Below are 21304 nucleotides of genomic sequence, written 5' to 3'. Positions count from 1 at the left end.
ACTCCAGTCTAGGTGACAAGAGACTCCGCCTCAAAAAAAAATTAAAAATTAAAAATTAAATAGAGTATAGGATTAGGAACAAATCCCAGTATATAAACTGATAAGCAAAACCTGGAATGAGCAGACTTTTACTGTAAAGGGCCAAATCATAAATAGTTTATGCTTTGGAAGCTAGTCTGTCCCAGCTACTCATCTCTGCTGTTATAGTACAAAGACAGCCACAGATAATAAGTATGGCTGTCTTTCAATAAAAACAGGGGTGGCTGGATTTGGCATGCAGGCTATACTTTACTGATCCTTGAACTAAACAAAAAAATGTTCATCTTTAAGAAAGGTACTATTTGGCAATGGTATAACAGGTAATACTTACTCTTAAATGTAATCAAAATGTTTCCAGTTTTATCACATGAAATAAAATTTCATGTTATTACATGCTACTTTCAGAATTCTTTATCATACACTGTGTGCCTAGGACCATTAAAAGAGCACATATAACATTTTAATAAAGACAAGAGCTACATTTAGTATAGCTAAAGGATGTACTCAACTAAGTAACTTTCCTCACATTCCAAAATAAATTTAGTTCAGCAAGAAAACACAAACGCAAAGAAAGTAATCATTTTGGCATTCCCCCTCAACTCCTTTTTTCTTTTTTGTTTCTGTTTTTGAGATGGGGGTCTCTCATTTCCATTGCCCAGGATGGTATACAGTGGCATTATCACGGCTCACTGCAGCCTCAACTTCCTGGGCTCAGATGATCCTCACACCTCAGCCTCCTGGGTAGCTAGGACTACAGGCATGCGCAACCACGTTCAGCTACTTTTTCGTATTTGTAGTAGAAATGGCGTTTTGCCATGTTGCCCAGGCCGGTCTTAAACTCCGAGACTCAACAGATCCACTCACCTTGGCCTCCCAACGTGCTGAGAGGTGTAAACCACCATACCCAATCCCAATTTTCAAATCCAACTTTTACTTTACCTACCAATTTGTGGTCTAGAGGAAAAAAAGCCAAAAACTTCCTCCTCTATTTAATCATATTTTGAAACTAGTTAAACTGCTTCTAGTTTTCTGTGAGCAGCCTTTGAACACACATGCTGACTGAAGTAGCATAATCTAATCATTAACTGGTTACTTTCAGAAAATCTGGCCAGTTACACCAATCAAGGTATAAAATGAGTAAAAGCATCTGGCTCGAAATTTGTATATGGCTTCTTTTCTTTTTTTTTTTGAGACGGAGTCTTGCTCTGTCGCCCAGGCTGGAGTGCAGTGGCGTGATGTCAGCTCACTGCAACCTACGCCTCCCAGGTTCACGCCATTCTCATGCTTCAGCCTCCTGAGTGGCTGGGACTACAGGCGCACTCCACTACACCCGGCTAATTTTTTGTATTCTTTAGTAGAGACGGGGTTTCACCGTGTTAGCCAGGATGGTCTCGATCTCCGGACCTTGTGATCCGCCCGCCTCAGCCTCCTAAAGTGTTGGGATTACAGGCGTGAGCCACCGTGCCTGGACGTATATGGTTTCTTTAGTTTAACAGTATACAAACTTTAGATAAAAGTGGCTGAGTGTAATGGCTCAGATGTGTAATCCCAAAACTCTAGGAGGCCAAAGCAGGAGAATCACTTGAGGCCAGGAGTTTAAGACCAGCCTGGGCAACACAGCAAGACCCTATCTCTACAAAAAAATAAAAATAATAAAATAAGTAAGGTTTAATTACATCATTTACAAACTTCATTAAATTGATTCAGAAAGAACTACCAGATTTGGATGCCAAAAATAAATAAATGTTAGACTTTCTTTTACCCAAGAATAAGTTGTAAGAGAGGACCAAAGATAAAATCATTTAAAATTTTAAATGAAATAAATGGCATGATATTATAAACACATATAAACATTATACACATTTTTTAAAGATCAAGAGCCTAAATTAATTGTAATTAGCCTGTGTGGGTTATTTTTATCATGGTGGCTCACCCGAGCAATATGAACTCCTGCCCAGAGTTCAGGAGAATTTTCTCACTCCATTGCTAGATACAATGTTGAAGATGATCATTCAGACTGAGAGCACTCAAAGGAAGATGATACAGACCATCAGTAAGATGGTGCCTTCAACAGGCCACAACTTACCCTAAGGTGTTGCCTGCCAGCCTGCCCAGAGTCTCAGAACCTGAGAGAAACCACGGGGAGTCGCTTGTCCTACCAGGCCTTGACGTCCTCCCTGCCCCCGAGTTGCTGTTCAACTTTGACCTGGGGGAAAACAAGAGGTAAATTTTTGAAGACCAACATTACAACCCGGTTATTTCAAATTGCATTGCTTAATTTGGAAATGATCTATAAAATCATTTCAGTTAAAGAGTAGATGTGACTTGATACCTACTAAACATGTACTATCAATCTTCTGATAGCTGCTTCTGTTAAGTGATAACCAGCTACTCTGCTACTTTTAATGTTACTACTTTGGCTGTAAATCACTGCTTGCATAAAAATTAAAATTAAACTACAAAGTAATAGTTTCACTGTTTTAAAAGCATATAATTTTCTGCGATGCTTTAAGTTGAGGGTTACCAAAATCAAAACACAGGTTTAATATAATACCTAAGAGCTAAATACATATTAAATAGAAAGGACATAATATCTTACCCATCATTATTATCAGGTTTACCCAATTCCAATCTGTCTGGCTGTACTGAAAAACCAATCCTGCAAACTCTACCATCCTAAAAGCAAAGAAAACAGAAAAAATTCTCCAAGTAAAAATATGTATTAAAATTTGAATTTATTCAATAGATTCTGTGCCCATCACTGTCAGTCAATTCAGAAGACAATAAATAAACTCCCTTCCAAAAGGTGCTCACACCTGAGATGGGGAAATATGACATACATACACTGTCAAGAAACCAGCAGAAAATAATTTACAACATCTCAATCTGACACAATTCAAACTAAGAAAATGACCGGATTTAGGAGCCTCCCCCATTCTGTTACTAATTAGTTTTACACTCTGGCAAATCATGTAAACTTTCTCTGGGCCAGAGGAGGAAAGAGAACTGGGAGATCTTCAAGATAACTCTTTCAAGTAACTGCTATTTTCCTGTTACAAAGGAAGAAATACAATGATGCACAATTCTATTTTAACTGTTTATTTTTCATTTCTCTGAGAGTGAATAATTTACCTCAAGAAGAAAGGCAGCATGATTTGGTCCCACCACACACTGTTTAATAGTAGCCTGTTCCAATACATTCAAAGGGGGGTGGCTGAGAGATTAAAAAAAAGAAAAAGTAAAATTATTTTTTAAATGGTAAATACGTCATAGGGTTTATTCTTAAAATCAATTAGAAAAAAAAGTTGGCAAAACCTGTTTTTTAAACTAATATTTACTTTAAAGCAATAATTTAAAAATATCTCCATAATCATTTATATCTCCCTGTATGCCAGATTAAAAAAAAAAAAAAAGCATGAATGTAATTTATAATTCAAATAAGCCCAACTCATAAAAAGCTGATAGAGTAAAAGATTCTTAAAGTCTAACAATCACATTAATCTTAATCATATCAGGCTGCTGCCTAAATATGAGTTTTTTCTTAATAAAGAAAAATGGTTCTTTGTCAGAAGATTTAAATATTTTAAAACTCTTACCTGTTTAAATTATATTTGTTCAGCTTCTCAGAAACTTCCCGTAACCTTTAAAACAAAACAAAACATTAACAAATCACATGGACAGATCTTTTGTAAACAAATAATTCTGACAGGTACTTGTACTATTATTTTGGTAATTTCCAATAGTAGCACACAAAACAATTGCTATGGTAAGAATGTTTTTCATATTCTAGAATGTTTTTCATATTCTTTCATTTTTGTCCCAAAAAGATCACAAGCAGACTCTGCAATTTCCTTCCCTCACCACCCCATTTGCAACCTCAGTAACAATGATAATCGTATTAATCCCATTTTCTCATTAATCCCAGGTGAGAAAACTGAAGCTTCTAGAGTTTATAGAAAAGGTAGCATAAAGTTGTTGGTACCTGAACCAACGCCCAACCAAAGGCTCACTTGTTTAAAAAAAACAAAACAAAAACTGTGTTATCCATGCCAAGAGATTGAGTGCACATGGATATCATGAAATGAAAATAGAAAGCCTAATTGACTTAAGGCATCATCTCAAGTTCTTGAACGGTCTTATAACACAATACTGAACAAACCAGAGCATCAATGTCCTTATCTATATAAAGTAAGGTCAACACCTCCCATTTCTAATAGCATTTAAAACAGTATTGAACAGATTTAGAAAAATCTCAAAGGGCTACATAACAAAGAGATATTAACTTGTATTTTCTGTTATGATTTTATTGTTTCTCTTAAGAAAACAGTCTTGAATATAAAACACTATAATAGCTAAACTAAACTAGGTACTTTGTCAACCTAAGGAAGTCATTTTACAATGTAAAGATATAATCAAATGTAGATTTTAAGAGTTCAATTCTATTATCAAAAAATAAAAAAAAAACACTGCCTGATCTGATCTTTTAAAACTTTTTTCAGAAATAATCCTTGTAAAAGCTGAGAACTGTAGAAAGCAATGGGAAAAATTAGAGCATTAAATCAATAGAAAAAGTCCACGAATTCTGACAAAAATGAATAAAATCAAATTTCAATCATTTGTACTAACAGATAAAAATGTTATACATACTCCAAAAATAAATGACATTAAAGCCAGTTTAGGACTTAAAAACTGCCACAAAGCATATATAATCTATGGGAAAATAACCTAATTATTTCAGTAAGAGATTCAATTAGGAGTCAGCTGTTCTTTAACTTTATCCTGTGAGTTCTATTCTCCTAGTGAAGAGCGTCTTTCAAAGGTGCACAGTAACTGTCTCATATCGAATTGCATTCAGTATCTAAAGTAACTTTCTTTTTTCTGAGTCTCGCTCTGTTGCCCAGGCTGGAGTGCAATGGTGTGATCTCCACTCATTGCAACCTCCATTTCCTGGGTTCAAGCGATTCTCATGCCTCAGCCTCCCGAGTAAGCTGGAATTACAGGCACCTGCCACCACACCAGCTAATTGTTGTATTTTAGTACAGATGCGGTTTCGCCATTTTGGCCAGGCTGGTCTCAAACTCCTGACTGCAATAGATCCACCCAACTCAGCCTCCCAAAGCACTGAGATTACACGCATGAGCCACCACGCCCAGCCTAAAGTGACTTTCAAATGCGGCCATATTTTATTTCTCTGTGAAGAAGTAGATACTTACTGGTGACCTTATTCTCACTCCTAAAGAACAGTATCTGATCATGTGTGATTTGGCCCCCAGTAAAATACATTTTCATTTTTGTAGCCCAGTTTTGCATTTACTGCCATTAACAAAACATGTTTTCATTGGTTCAAGAAAGTTAAGATTTTCAAAGAATTCCAGTTTGCCCATTTACAAAGCACACTTCTGTGTTCCAAGATAAAACACCTTAAGAGTAATATACTGTGGAACCCATGAGCTCTGAGAGAAGGCTGACTAGAGAAGGCTGACTAGAAAATAGGGAGAAGATAAACAACGGTGGGTTTGCTCTGGAAAGTAACAGCAGCCTTTAGAAGACCTTAAGAAGCAGAAGGAGCTCTCACTTTCCTGGGTCCACATTTACTATGAGTAATCACAGTAGTGACACTTTCAGAAGATAATCTGTTCACTGGCATGCAACTAAACTCATTCATTTCCATTCCTTTGTTAGTAGCTCAAAAGTGCCTCCAGAGCTTTCACAAAATATATAGTATTGGTAGAGAAAAAAAATTGTCAAGGCCTTTTTCAAAACTGGACAATGCCTGAGAATAAGAATTAAATGTTGTTTCCATGGCTCCAAATATTCCAGGCAATTATTTGTAAAACTAAAATAAGCTTTGAGGATATCAGAATGCTAAAAGATATTTGAACTCAAGAACTCTAATTTCAGGCTATCGGGAGAGACAGCACAAATGGTTACTGCTATCAATTAAATTTTCTAATCTTAAAAGTCCTGGTGAGACCCCTAACCACATCTGAAATACATGTCTGAAATGCACATCAATTTGTATGGGAAACAATGCCACCAAACAGCAAGAAATCTGGGGTTTACTCCCAGCTCATCTACTACTACCTGGACTCACTAAAAGTCCACTAGGTCTCAAGTTCTCATCTATGTGAGAAAGAACTCTTAGTCATCTCTGGTTCTGAAAATTCTTATTCCTGAAATTCTGTTTTTTTGTCTCTTTTGAGACTGGGTCTCACTCTGTCGCCCAGGCTGGAGTACAGTGGTGCAATCACGGCTCACTACAACCTCATCCTTCCAGGCTCAATCTAGCTTCCTGCCTCAGCCTCCTGAGTAAATGGAACTACAGCCTGTAGCTAATTTTTCTATTTTTTGCAGAGACAGCATTTTAGCATGTTGCCCAGGCTGTACTCCTGGGCTCAACGGATCCACTCGTCTTGGCCTCCCAAAGTGCTGGGATTACAGGCATGGGCCACAGTGCCCAGCCTCAGTCCTGAAATGCTTATGAATATATGAAAAGCAAGTGTTTCAATGGAAGATATATATGTAATGTTTACAAAGAAATATTCAATTTTTATCATACCCATTTGAAACTTTCAAATGATTTTATACAGACATTTAGAATGCTTCCCCAAATATCAAATTTTAAAAAACTCTTAAATTCAGTCCATAGATTTACATAAAATGTATCATCCTTTCAAATCTCAAGACAGTTATCATGACTAAACTGGGCCCTACAAATTAGTTTACATGAATCCAGATAACAGTAACAAATAAATCTTCACCGCCAAAAAAGTAAGCTATATTTAAGAAGTATTTATTTATCTTTTACATTATAGAGTCCTCAGTAGACAGGCAAATCACAGAATCACTGCAGGCCTGTGATAACATTCGTTTAAATTTGCTAACTTATCCATGCTGTTCCCTTCCTTTAGCCAAAAAAAAATGAAGTTTTTTTAGTTTGCTAATTATTTTATATAATAGAGATTCGCCTACTTTAAAGGATCTTCATACAATGTTTACAATAGGCAATACTACATAGGCAATATTAACAAAACTTTACTCTCTCTTTAAAACAAAAAGAAACTCACACCGAAGCTCACCAAATTCCATTTCAGAATAAATTTTTACATGTGGTTATGATGAAAAACAATTTTAAGAGTACAGCATAATATTAGAAAATAACCTCATTGGCCAGGCACAGTGGCTCATGCCTATAATCCCAGCACTTTGGGAGGCCGAGATGGGCGGATCACCTGAGGTCAGGGGTTCAAGACGAGCCTGACCAATATGGCAAAGCCTCGTTTCTACTAAAAATACAAAAATTAGCTGGGCACGGTGGTGCATGCCTGTAGTCCCAGCTACCCAGGAGGCTAAGGCAGGAGAATCACTTGAACCCGGGAGGCAGAGAGCCAAGATCAGTGAGCCGAGATCGTGCCACTGCACTCCAGCCTGGGTGACAGAGCAAGACTCCATCTCAAAAATAATAATAATAATAATAATAAAATAACAAAAACAAAGAAAATAACCTCATAATAGCATTTAATCTCATTCAAGGACCGACAGGTGAACTTTGGTGAGGTGGCTGTAACACACAATGAATAAGTTAGCAAAAAGCTTCTGACAATCCTTGGTACTCTACACTTCTATTCTCTACGTTTATTCTATATTCTGATTAAATAAACTATTTCATTTCTTTAAATGTATAGATCATTTTACAGATATAGAGGCTGAAATTTTTCTTTAAAGTAACAAAGTAAGGTAACAGCAAATTGATGTTAATTAACAGAGACAGGGAAACAGTGTAACGGTACTTGGTAGAAGCTAACATATTTCATTGCTATACTTGAAATCCCCTATAAGTTCAAGCTCATTCTCCCCAAATTTAACATTACAATTTCAAAGGTTATTTATCTTTTCACTGATCCTCAACTGGCAACAGCACTAAGTGCAGGTTCTTCAGTTTCATAATTCTCTGCCTACCTCTGTCATATAACATATCTGCATGTTCAAATACCCCTAAACTGGACTAACCCTGACGGATCCTTTCTTGCTGAATTTCTAAAGCCAAAAAAAAAAAAAAAAAAAAAAAAAAAAAAGATATAGTTAAATCCTTCAAAGGCTTCAATTCTCAAAGACAGAAAGATATTTCTGACATCACATTCTCTACAAGGTGATGGTTTCCATATACCTGGAACTGTTAAACAAGGTACATCCACTCATGTTTCGTGACTCTCAGCAATCACCTTAATGGCAAAGGTGGCATCATCTGCCACCAGTGCATTTCCTCCAGTCTCATTCCACTTATTTCCCACCCAGATCAAATGCCACCTCCTCCATGAACCTTTCCTAGTAATTTCCTTCCTACAGAAGTCTACAAATTCTCTCATACCTAGTCATTTGTGTTTCTATCTGAACTGTCTTCACAGACTCTAAGCTAAGACAGAATACAACTTGCCAAGTCTTTCCTTACCCCTCTGCTTTTATGGATACAGTTCCAACAATGAAAAAAGTACATTACTGGTACATAACTCATTTCAGAGGTAGAAAATGTTCCTGATCTTAATCTCAACAAAACTAACTCTCCAGGTCTTCCGTCTCAAATTAAACATGTGAACAGTGTGAATATACAGATTTAAGATAGTTGCCCATGTAACTCTTAAAAGATCACTTACCATGGAAGGAAAAAAAAACACTAATCATCATTTCCTAACAATCATATTAGGAAACTGCCTTTAAAGTGACCCCACCCCACCCCAACTCTGGATATCCACTCATGGAATAAAACTTTTACATACCTGTATAATTTTATTTTGAAGTAAAGGGCTTAATAATTCATGCAAAGAACCAATAGATACAGTCAGTGAAGGTTACCTAAAACACTAAATCACAGACTCCTGCAGAAAAAGTCTTAAAATTCACCTCTTGTCATCCATGTCAGAGAAAGCAGGTATTGCCAAAACAAAAATGCAGTACACTTAAAAAATCTGTGACCAGCTATATTCTGGTAGAAAAAGAAATACTGTAAGAATATTTCTGGCATTTCTCCAATGGCAAACTGTCTAAATCTAAAAGCCTACGTCTTGGAGTGGTGATCTTGCCTATACTTTTTTTTGTTTTGGAGCAACTACTGTGTACCTACATATATGGTAGAGACGGGCACCTCTCTAACAAGACAACGTATCTCTAACCACAGAACATGGTCCACAGTTAAATATATCATGCACTTTCTTAAGTATAGAGGCAGTCAGTCCTCAATTTTTACACAGTTCTTTTACACAACTTTTGCACCATACCATAAACACTGCCACTTCTTAAACTCTTCTTCTCATGCCAACTGTTTCATGTTATCACTGATATCAATAAATTTCACACTATCACGTGGGGTGGTCCCACCTGCCAGCCACTATACCTGGGGGAAAAGGCTACATAAACTTTGGACCCTTTCTGATGATCATTTACTTCTAGATGCCAACATCTAGAAGGCACATCCCCACTCCAGCCCCACCCCCAGCAAACTGACATCCTGGGCTAGTTTATTCAATGCAAAGGGTATCCCAACCCCAAATCCCTTTCCACACAGTCCTGGAGGAAGCCAATGGCGAACCACCTAAGGCAAGTTCATAGGGGAGCCCAAAGGAGATCTTTGTTATAAGACCTCCTATACCAACTGAGTCTTCAGCTCATGTTGCATCATGGATTTGTTTCTGGGTGAAGGGAGCAATGCCTTTCCCCCTATGCACTCTGTATTACAACAAACATTAGGAGCTACCTTGGCCTATGAGGTTGGGAATGGCAAACAGCCAGGAAGGATTATTCCTATAGCCTTAGAAGTATCCTTTCCCCCAGATCAATTACAATCTCACACAAATATATACACTCCACTGGGGCTGGGGCTACCATAAAGAGTCACACTAGCCTTCTGTTTGCCTCAGCCCAAGCAAGAAGCACCAACCAGTGAGGAAGGAGTCTCTTCATCTGTGTATGAAAAACTTGCTCGTTATATGCCTGAAAGTTGAATTAGACACTCGATTTTCAGACACATTTTTAAAAATCCATTTTTCAATGCTTGTATCTGAATTTAACACTGATCTTCGGTACTCCAACTCTAGGATTTCATGGAACAGTAAACGTGAAGTGAGGGTAGGAAAATGAGAGATGCAATATAATTATTTTGACAACACACACAGAAAAAAAATCACTATGTTTTCACATCAAAAAATGTAGGAAGGCCATAATCTTAGAATAAATAAATATAAATTTAGCTATATTTAAAACTCCCCATTTGGTCCTTAATTTTTCTCATCTCACAGTTGACCACAGGAGACTTAAGAGTTTAACAATGAGGAACCAATGAGTAAGACTCTTGTGATGGCCACACAGGAACTAAAAATGTTACCAGGAACAAAAGAATTTAGGCTTCAAGAAAGCAAAGACCATATATGTTCATTTCTTTCTAGCTCTTATAGGAGGGTTTCTGTTTTTTTTTTTTTTTTCCTCAAGGGACACAGTCCTGCTCTGTCACCCAGACAGAGTGGTGGTGCAGTGGTGTAAGCATAGCTCACTGCAGCCTCAAACTCCTGGGTTCAAGAGATCCTCCTGCCTCAGCCTCCTGAGTAGCTGGGATTACAAGCGCATGTTACCACACCAGGCTAATTTTTATTTTTTGTAGAGACAAGAGTGGGGTGGGTGGGCATAGGGCGGAAGTGTCTTGCTATGTTGCACAGGCTGGTCTCAAACTCCTGGCTTCAAATGATCCTATCTGCCTTGGGCTGCCGAAGCCCTGGTATTACTGGTGTCAGCCATCATGCCCAGCCTAGGAGGGTTTTCTGTGAAAGTAAATCAGAACCTTTGGTTGTGGTGGAAAATGCATATAATATTCTTTAACACAGTTTCCTCAGCAGCTTCCTTTCTTCACCTCTTATAAGGTTTGATTCTCAAACTTGTTAAATCTCAGGACCACCTTATACTCTTAAAAACTATTGAGGACCCCAAAAATCTTTTGTTTATGTGGGCTACATCTGTTGATAACACTAAAGTTAACCAATAAAATTTCTGAATATTTAAAAAATAAACTAATTACATATTGACATAAATTACCTTCCTGTAAAAAATTTTCCCAAAAATATTTGACAGGCAGAGTTCTTTCACATTTTTGCAAACCTCTTTATTATCAGGCTTCATATAAATTAGATTCTCTGATCTGCTTCTGCCTTTATCTATCACAGTATATTGTTTTGGTATATGAAGTATATGAAGAAAAGCTGGCCCTTGATAGAAAAGTTAGAGAAAAGTGAGGTATATTTTAATATCCTTTCCAGATAACCACAGGCATTATTTCTTTGAGATTATACCAAAACTCCGCAAATGATTTCTTAAAGGTTGAGAGCAATGTGGAAATCTGAAACCTATTAATGAACTTTGAATAACTCGAGCATGATTTTGTCATTTGGACCAGCATACACTGGTCATTTGGAAAACACAGATTTACTGACTGACACAGATACTCAAAAATCACATTTGCTAATGTTACTGTCAATCTACAGTGTCAAACTCACAGCGATGGGTACAAGTTTCCCAAAATTCTAAAATTTGCTTGAAAGCTCAAATTTATCACTATAAACAAAGACCTTCGTTGTTTTCCTCAAGGTAACAGGCTTGCTTACTCATTTTCAAGAAAATGTCTATTAAATATCCAAGTCTGAATAACCATTATTTGTCAGTCAGTCTCAAATAAAAATTGTTTCCATGAAAAAAGGGGCTTGTTCAGTGTGCAACTCAAACAAATGCCAAAGTGCTTTTAAAACGATCTTATGCTCAAAGGTAAAGATTTAATAAAGTTAGTAACTTCTGTTTCATCAAGGATACTTTGAAGTGAAACTGGCTTTTTCCCCTACAAGTACAAGAAAAGCAAAGAATACAATGACAACTAGTTGTCCAGTTTGGTGCCACTGTTTTGATTTCTGCCAAAAAGCCAGTATTTTAGCCACCACTGCTTTTAAACCACAGCACAGATGTCAAAATGGTGAAAAAGCCTCCGTTTTATTATAAAGACAGTTTTGACCTCAGAGCCCCGTAAGAATCTTGGAGGTTCACAGACCACACTCTGAGAACTGCCATACTCTAAATGACAGTGCCATTAAAGTGACCAATATTAAATCGACATTGGGGGGAAAATGAATAATAGTTCATTCTTCTTACTAAAACAGCCACAAATGCCAACCAAAATAACCTCCTACTTCTATGCCTTTTAAATGCTTCTCAAATTATGGATATTCTTTTTAGTCTCCCTCTGTCGCCCAGGCCGGAGTGCAATGCTGCAGTATCAGCTCACCGCAGCCTCCGCCTCCTGGGTTCTATCAATTCTCCTGCCTCAGCCTTCTAAGTGGCTGGTATTACAAGCACACACCACCACACCTGGCTAATTTTTTAGAGATGGAGTTTCGCCATGTTGGCCAGGCTGGTCTCAAACAAACTCCTGACCTCAGGTGATCCACCCACCTTGACCTCCCAGGGATATTCTTTTCAACCGATAGATAAATTTATGGGGTGCATGCATACAACGTGTACATGTACACAACGTGTATACGTGTATACATGTATACAATGTGTAATAATCAAATCAGTATAATTGGGATTTCACCCCAAACATTTATCATTTGTGATAAGAACATTCCAAATCTTCTCCTCAAGCTATTTTGAAATATACAACAAATTATTGATAACTATAGTCACCACACCGTGCTACTGAACACTAGAACTCATTCCTTCTTAACTGTATTTTTGTACCCGTTAATCAATCTGTCTTCATCCTACCTTCCTCACTACCTTTCCTAGTCTTTAGTAAACACCATTCGTTCTACTCTACACCACTATGAGATCAACTTTTTTTCGCTCCCATATATGAATGAGAACATGCAGTTTCTGTCTTCCTGTGCCTGGCTTATTTCACTTAATATAATGTCTTCCTGGCTCATCCATGTTGTTGCAAATGACAAGATTTCATTATTTTTTATGGCTAAACAGTATCCCACTGTATATATACACTACATTTTAAAAATCCAGTCATCTGCTGAGGGGACACTTAAGTTGATTCCCTATCTTGGCTACTGTGACTAGTGCTGTGATAAACATCTCTTAAATATATTGATTTCAATTCTTTTGGACATATACCCAGCAGTAGGATTATTGGATCATATGGTGGTTCTATTTTTTAGTTTTTTGAGGATCCTCCATGCTGTTTTCCATAATGGCTATACTAACTTACATTCCCACCAACAGTATATGAGAGTTCTCATTTTTCCACATTAAATTACGGATATCCTTTTCTCTTAAACAAAAAAAAAAAAAAAAAAAAAAAAAAAACAAGGTCTTACTATGTTGCTCGGGCCTCAAACTCCTAGACTCAAGTGATCCTCCCACCTCAGTCTCCCCAGCAGCTGAGACTATGGATGCATTCCACCATGACCAGCATTCGATATTCTTTGATACTACATCAAAACTCGGCAAGTCATAGTTTCTCGAAAACTAGTTACAATGTTAAATCTGAAACCCTATCAATGAATTTTTCATACTGTTATAAAAAATCTGTTGGTGTAATCCTGTACTTTGAATACATTGCCCATGCCTGATTCCGTGTGTGTGTGTGTGTGCTTTTTTTTTTTTTTTTTTTTTTTTTTAAGACAGAGTCACAGAGTCTCACTCTGTCGCCCAGGCTGGAGTGCAGTGGCACGATCTCAGCTCACTGCAACCTCTGCCTCCCGGGTTCAAGCGATTCTCCTGCCTCAGCCTCCTGAGTAGCTGGGATTACATGCACCCATGCCTGGCTAATTTTTGTATTTTAGTAGAGACGGGGTTTCACCTTGTTGGCTAGGCTGGTCTCCAACTCCTGACCTCATGATCTATCCGGCTCGTCCTCCCAAAGTGCTGGGAACACAGGTGTGAGCCACTGCGCCCGGCCTCTGAATCTGTTCAGATTATAAAATGGTGTAGCAGCTGGGTATGATGGCTCATGCCTGTAATCCTAGCAACTCAGGAGGCTGAGCAGAAGGATCTCTTGAGTCCGGGAGTTTGAGGTAAAAGTGAGCTATGATCGCCACACTGCACTCCAGCCTGGACACAGAGCTTAGCAACTACAGGCATCCGGGTTTGACACGTAAGAATTAAAGAATTACTACAAGGTTATTTCTTTGGCGAAAAGCAATCTGATCACAGTCTTATAATTCAGATTTCAGCTTGCACATTGATCCTTGTTAACCTTTGCTCAGTCACAAGCCTTAACCACATTTTATTTCTTTAAATTTGGCTCAACAATTTCTAAAACGGTAGTATCACTTTTCTCACTTACTGCCTACCCAAATAAATCTGTGCCAAGTAGCAAACATCTGACTGACTTTACTCTTGGGTTAAATGACCCCAAATTGAAAGACAAAACAAAACACAGAAAGACAAAACAAAAGGTGGTTTTTGTGCGGCAAGTTCCATCTGTTGGCTTCTTCAATCACAGTTTGTAAGGAGGACTTACACTTTTATTAATGCTTATGGAGATGATAAATGCCAGTTTATATATAATGCATTCACGTTATCCTAAATAACATTCACCTTCAAGATGCATTCAAAGAAGAAAATGAAGTTTCTAAATAAATATTGTAACTTCATAAAGGGATATAAGCGTTTTTAATGTGAACTACTTCTAACTATTCCCCTTAGTATCACTTTTAGTTGAAACTGTCAAAAACATTTCTATTAAACTGAGAAAATGATGTTTCTCTAGTTTGCAGAGAAAAATGCTCTGCAAACTGGAGAAAAATTACATTATTCATGGTCATTTCATTGGCTAAACTTTGTAAAAATTTATACCTACAACTAATTTCTTCCTCTAACCTGAAAAATACTCTGATTAGAAATTCTTATATTGTATCACAAATAACACTTTCCCTAATTAGGTGAAAACGAGACCAAAATCCCAAACTACCAGGGCCATTTGAAAGATAAACACATCTCTGAAAAACGAAATGCTGAACACACACACACACACACACACACACAAAATGAGTCATGTTTCTTTAAAGCAAAATCAATCATGTTATTTTCAGCTCCATTCAAAACAGGAAAGGGGAAAGTATACACATGCCAAACAAGAAGAAATTTGGTAAGAAAAGATTCAGGATACGGCTTTTATACACTACTTATTCTTAATAATTTCATAAGTCCTTCTGTCTTACCTGATTTCATTTGCTTAACAGTAAGACTATATATACATACATGCAAGAATCAAACTACACTAGCAGATAGGACCAAAAGACTTCTTCAGAGCTCCTGACCAAAAAAGTGTAGCATCCGACCAAAATTTCAAGAGAATATACTAGGCTTTCTTCACTGTAGACCATCCACATTCTGAATACCTGTGACTTCATTCCTTAAAGCATCTCCCAAATGGGGATAATGTATTCAAATTACCACAAACCCAAACTTAACTCTCCATACAAATAAAATGTCTAATGAGATAGCTGATGTACTTCACACTATAAACACTGCTATTTGGTAAGTTATTCAGTCCTCGAGAAAGAACTGTAAACTGAAATAATACCTGTAATGAAATCTGATTTCTCTATAGAAACAAGAAAATGAGGGGGTTATATTCCTGATCGAGGATCTTGATGCCATTAGTTTCTGGAGAGATTCTTTTGTACAAGATTTACGGAGATGGCTTCTTGTTGCCATTTTATTAACATCAAAGATGAAATCGCAGTTTTGCTGCCTTTGAAACAGTCATTTTATGTCCTAAGCTGCCATCTCATCAGCCCTGGGCACCACACCTACTCTTTGGTGAGGGGTAGCCTGGTGAGGTGGGAAGAGTATGCTATAGTGTCACAGAAACCTGGGTTTGATTCCATCTCTACTTTAACTGGCTCTGGAACTTTGATACAGCTTATTTTAACATCCCAGAAGCATGGAAGGTTTCTTCTTCTATTAAATGCAGATAGAAACTACCACTTGTCTGGTAGTGTTGCTGTAAGGATTCAAGATAATTTTGTAATGTACCTTGGAAAGAGCAGGCACTTAAGTGTTCAATAAATGGCAGCCATTTATCAACATTACTGAAATGTATTTTTCATCCTTGGATAGCTCACTATATTGCTACTTCAACTCTGCCAAGCTCTGGCTTGAAGTGGTTCTCAAACTAAATAGGGCCCTATTTGATTCCTAAGATCTGCTAGGAACTTAAGGATCCAGGGAATGACAGCTAACTCTGGGAGTTCTTCGAAAAAGAAAGCTGTGAACACACTGTAACTCCCTGTTTCTTATACATGAGTTTTTATTTCAGCGTTTTTTTCTCTTTTTGTCACTGTCACTCTAATCACATCTCTCTCTCTCTTCCAGAAGGAGCCTGTACTCCAAACACAATTCCCTAACGAAATTATACTCACAAACTACTCTTTTATTTTTGTTTACATAACTATTCCCTCGGACTTAGAATAACCATATCCCTTCTGAATGGCACTGTCAGAAAAAAGAAAACAGGTAGGTACGTAGGTAGGTAGGTAGGTGACAGATATTAGACAGACTGATGGAATAACTATATCCCTACGGCCTTCTGCACACGTAGCTACTAGTCTCAAGCCTACACTGAAACAAACTGTGGGAAACTTTAATTTACCCTTCATTCCAGACTAAACTAGGCATTTCTCTAAATTCCAATATACCTAGTGCATACTTCCCAACAGCGCTTCTCATACTCAAACTACTTGTGCAACAAAATATCTGTCTCCCTCACTGCCAAACAAACTCTAAGGCAAGAACCATGTTTTATTAATTTCAAAATTCCCAATACCTGACACATAGTAAATGCTTATTTATCTGGATGGGGGGAGCTTAATAAATGGGCATTCATGTCTTAGCTCTAAGCCCTACATTGCCTCAAAACGGTGGATTTGTGACTTTTAAAAAAATCTTTCTTTCAAAATTTTTAAACGCTTAAAAAGTAATTTTTGGCCAAGCACAATGGCTCACGCCTGTAATCCCAGCACTTTGGGAGGCCAAGGCGGGCAGATCACTTGAAGCCAGGAATTTAAGACCAGCCTGGGTAACAGCAAAACCCCATCTCCGCTAAAAATACAAAAATTAGCCAGGGGTGGTGGTGCATGCCTGTGATCCTAGCTACGCGGGAGGCTGAGGCACAAGAATCACTTGAACCTGGGAGGCAGAGGTTGCAGTGAGCCAAGAGTGTGCCACTGGCACTCCAGCTTAGGCAACAGAGTGAGACTCTGTCTCAAAAAATAAAAATAAAATAAATAAAAAATAAAAAGTGGTTTTAAAACATTCTGCTGTGACCAATATTAGCAGACTAGGTTTTATAAAACACACCAAACAAATGTTGTCCTGCAAAATAATCCCCCGTAGGCTACACTGTAATTCAAATGGTGCTACAAGAATACGAGGAATTTTTGAAACTCTAAGAATTAGCCCCAGAAAGAGTTTACCAGATAAACAGGAAAGTCACTCAGTACTTTATAGTCGTGGGATACTCTCCCAGTCCTCTCCCCTAAGAAGACAATCTTCTTTCTCCTCTCCCTCTCCCTCCTCTGTGGTTTATATCTGGGTTGGTGTTAAGGAAATGTGCTGCAGGGACCAAATGGAAACTGGAAGCAATGGCAAGGGGGAAGGAGAACTCATCAGGAAGCAAAATTACAGATAAAAGCCTATTATAGTGCAGAGCCTGGCTGCCTAAACGCCTTACATTGGTAACAGGAATCTAACTGGTGAAGTGCCTTAATACGAAAATTACAGAAAGTCCAATCACTGGAGGTCTTCCAATGGGCAAGTAATACAATAAAATATTCTAACATCTAATGCTTACCAGAATAGGAATAATTGGATATAAACATACACATTAAATTGTTTCTTTGGTTTGGGCAATCAACAACATTGTAGCTTTCGTGAAAAGGCAAAATTAGTGGTCAAAAGCCCTGAGTTTTGACTCCTAGCTCTGACACTGTGTAATCTTGGATACATCATTTAAAATCTCTTGCTCTCATGTTCCCACTTCTGTCAAAAATGTATCTGTTTCACAAAGTTGTTTGGAGAAATAGGTAACATCACATGCAAAAGTAATGTGTACCCTCTACTCTAAAATAAGAGTGCCTAAATATGGATCATCGAAATCCCCGGGCAACAATTAAAAAGACATATTCTTAGGCCCCATTTAAACCTACTATATCAGAAATCTCTAAATACAAGGCTCAATAATTTATATTCTGGCTAAATAAATATTAGTACATGCATGAAATATCTCTGGAAGGAATAATACTAATCACCTATGAGGAAGGGAAGTAGAAGGCCAGGAAACAGAAGAGGGATGGAGGCTTTTCACTGTATGCCAATTTACAATTATTTATTTATTTATTTAATTTATTTATTTACTTTTATTTTTTGAGACGGTGTCTCGCACTGTTGCCCAGGCTGGAGTGCAGTGGCATGATCTTGGCTCACTGCAACCTCCGCCTCCCAGGTTCAAGCGATTCTCCTGCCTCAGCCTCCTGAGTAGCTGGGATTACAGGCGCCTGCCACCACACCTGGCTAATTTTTTTGTATTTTTAATAGAGACATGGTTTCACTATGTTGGCCAGGCTGGTCTCAAATTCCTGACCTCATGATCCGCCCACCTAGGCCTCCCAAAGTGCTGGGATTACAGGTACAATTTTTTATTTTTAGACCACATGAACATATTACCAACTTAAAATTGTTTTTAAAAAATGTCTACACATCCACAGTAATTCTGATGGCTCAACTGGGTTTGGAACTCACGACTCACTCTAAAACACCATAAATACACAAAAGGATTAAAATATTCACAAAAGTAGGGGTCCGTTTAGGGAGGCAGTAAATAAGCATACTATTTCCAGTTTGGAGACTGTTGCTTAGGACAGCCCCCTCTTAGAAATTCACAATTCACACCTCCATTAAGCCTCCAATAAGCCCTACAATGAAAAGGCCTGTTTATGCTTAATCTTATGCTTCCCAAATTGAAGCTGAACATGGAACACTCGCTATTAAGATCTTGGGGAACCAGAGGACACTGGTTTGAGAGCTAAGGTTCCTGAAGTAGAGCAAGTCTTAGTCATCTCTCTACCCCAGAACCCAAAAGAGTGTATCTAGAACATAGAAACCTCCTCCAAAAGGTAGAACTCAACAGTGACAGTCTGCTTTTCCTGTCTTTTCTCCTCATCTAAAAATGGTTTCCCAATTTCCTTATCAACTGAAAGGATTTTTTAAAGAGCATAATAATCTACTGTGCCTAAAATCATATTGTTAAAAAGTGTAAAATACTGGCCAGGCATGGTGGCTCACACCTGTAATCCCAGCACTTTGGGAGGCTGAGGCAGGTGGATCACGAGGTCAGGAGATCGAGACCATCCTGGCCAACATGGTGAAACCCTATCTCTATTAAAAATACAAAAATTAGCCAGGCGTTGTGGGGCACACCTATAGTCCCAGCTACTCAGGGGGCTAAGGCAGGAAAATCGCTTGAACCCAGGAGACGGAAGTTGTAGTGAGCAGAGATCTCGCCACTGCGCTTCAGCCGGGACAACAAAGCAAGACTCCATCTCACCAAAAAAAAAAAAAAAACAGGTAAAATACCTACAGCCCAAATAAATGTTTTCAATCCAAATAATACGGCAGTAGGTATTTTTATTCCTTTAAGTGGGAAAATGAAAGATCTTTATGATTCAAAAGTGCCTTGTTTTAGGAGACAGCAATAGATTTCAGTATTGTTTTTCCTTCTCCAATATAAGCAGACCCTGCTGGGCATCTTTATTCCCATTAAGCCAAACTAATCAAGTGAGCTGTACAATCAAACCACTTGACAACCTCATTTTTTACTGAAAACCTACAGATCTGCATAATCAGAATGGGTCTAAAAGCTATATCAAATGGCTCTTTGAAGTCTGCACCTACTTCAATGCACTGTAATGGGTCTCTAATCTAGAAACCCTTCCTTCAGCTATCTAAACCAAAGGAGTCAAACAAATGTCATCAAAATTTAAAAACCTGCCACAGCCAAATTTAAGGACTCTATCATTGTGTTTTGTCACTATGGAGCACAAATTAACACAAATGATTCCTCTCTGTGTGGTATCACAACTACCATAATAAAAGCTTGGTTTTAGTCTTCAAGGATCCACCAGAAAATGCTTCCAGTTCTTTGTCTTACAATAAATATTAAGTTGGTACAAAAGTAATTGCAGTTTGCCATTAAAATTGCAAGAACCAGGTCAGGCGCGGTAGCTCACCTGTAATCCCACCACTTTGGGAGGTCAAGGCAGGTGGAGCACTTGAGGTCAAAAGTTCCAGACCAGCCTGGCCAACATGGTAAAATCCAGTCTCTACTAAAAATACAAAAATTAGCTAGGCGTGGTGGCGCACGCCCATAATCCCAGCTACCTAGGAGGCTAAGGCAGGAAAATCACTTGAACCCAGGAGGTGGAGGCTGCAGTGAGCTGAGATCGTGCCACTGCACTCCAGCCTGGGTGACAAGAGTGAAACTCGGTCTCAAAAAGAGAAAAAAAAAAAAAAAATTGCAAGAACTGCAATTACTTTTGCACCAACCTAATAGCTCAATGTACACTGACTCAACAGATTCAACAAGCGGTCCCAGACTAATATTTTAGTTTACAGACTTAGTTTACAGACTAATATTACTGACCAAGTAACATCTCACCCCATCTCAGTGTCCTCTCATCTTCTCTCAGTAGATACGCGGGCGAGGTGGGTGCAGGAGGGACAAGTGGGTCTTTTAGATAGTGCATGAATATGACAGTAAGAGAGCTAATCTTGGGAAAGACTATGAAGAAGAGCTGCCTACCTTCCAGTCCCTAATTATCTTCCCCAATACTGCTGCCTTTTTTGCCGTGCTTTTTAAAAAAATGCCTGGAAATCACTTACTAGTCACAGAGATACATCTCAAGGCATAACAAGTTTGTTGGTATAATCAGCTACCTCCTCTCTTCGGGTTTCTGAAAGGGGAAGATGGTGGAGGAGTGAGTAGGGGTATATGCAAACATTAAACTCATCTCCAGCCAGATGCTCTTTGTAACTGCTACCATCTCAAACCCGTCCTAGTAATTAATCACTCTGTTAGGAGAACACAAATGTTTGTAAAACGCAGTCGCCATCATCATAGCTACAACACAGCAGTGTAGCCCTCCTGTTTCCCACAAAAATAACTGGCATCTGTTTAATACTTCAGTGTGTATAAAAACAGAAAACAAACCTAACAAAATGGAGG

The 21304-nt window shown here is 38.1% G+C and overlaps 2 protein-coding genes across 14 annotated transcripts in view; one reads left to right on the top strand and one right to left on the bottom strand.

Annotated features, from left to right (window-relative positions):
* Positions 1–21304, top strand: part of BAALC (BAALC binder of MAP3K1 and KLF4) — a 1274875-nt gene that overhangs the window by 376483 nt on the left and 877088 nt on the right. The window contains exon 1 of one of the 8 annotated variants that reach the window (XM_050800745.1): positions 16883–16887. The exons of the other annotated variants lie outside the window; for them this stretch is intronic. The gene's annotated coding sequence lies outside the window, so the exon portion shown is untranslated. Of the gene's footprint in view, positions 1–16882; positions 16888–21304 lie in introns of those variants that run through there. 8 annotated transcript variants of the gene reach the window in all.
* The window catches only part of UBR5 (ubiquitin protein ligase E3 component n-recognin 5), a 154533-nt gene that overhangs the window by 99703 nt on the left and 33526 nt on the right, over positions 1–21304 (bottom strand). For all 6 annotated transcript variants that reach the window (XM_050800627.1, XM_050800626.1, XM_050800629.1 and 3 more), the window contains exons 2-5: positions 3636–3680; positions 3172–3253; positions 2639–2715; positions 2126–2245 (exon numbers count right to left, since the gene is read on the bottom strand). In XM_050800627.1, the coding sequence (XP_050656584.1) occupies positions 2126–2245; positions 2639–2715; positions 3172–3253; positions 3636–3680 (324 nt within the window). The remainder of the gene's footprint in view (positions 1–2125; positions 2246–2638; positions 2716–3171; positions 3254–3635; positions 3681–21304) is intronic.

Source organism: Macaca thibetana, chromosome 8 (genome assembly GCF_024542745.1).
Source record: "Macaca thibetana thibetana isolate TM-01 chromosome 8, ASM2454274v1, whole genome shotgun sequence".
NCBI classification, from domain to species: domain Eukaryota; kingdom Metazoa; phylum Chordata; class Mammalia; order Primates; family Cercopithecidae; genus Macaca; species Macaca thibetana.
This window is presented reverse-complemented; position numbering and strand designations above follow the sequence as displayed.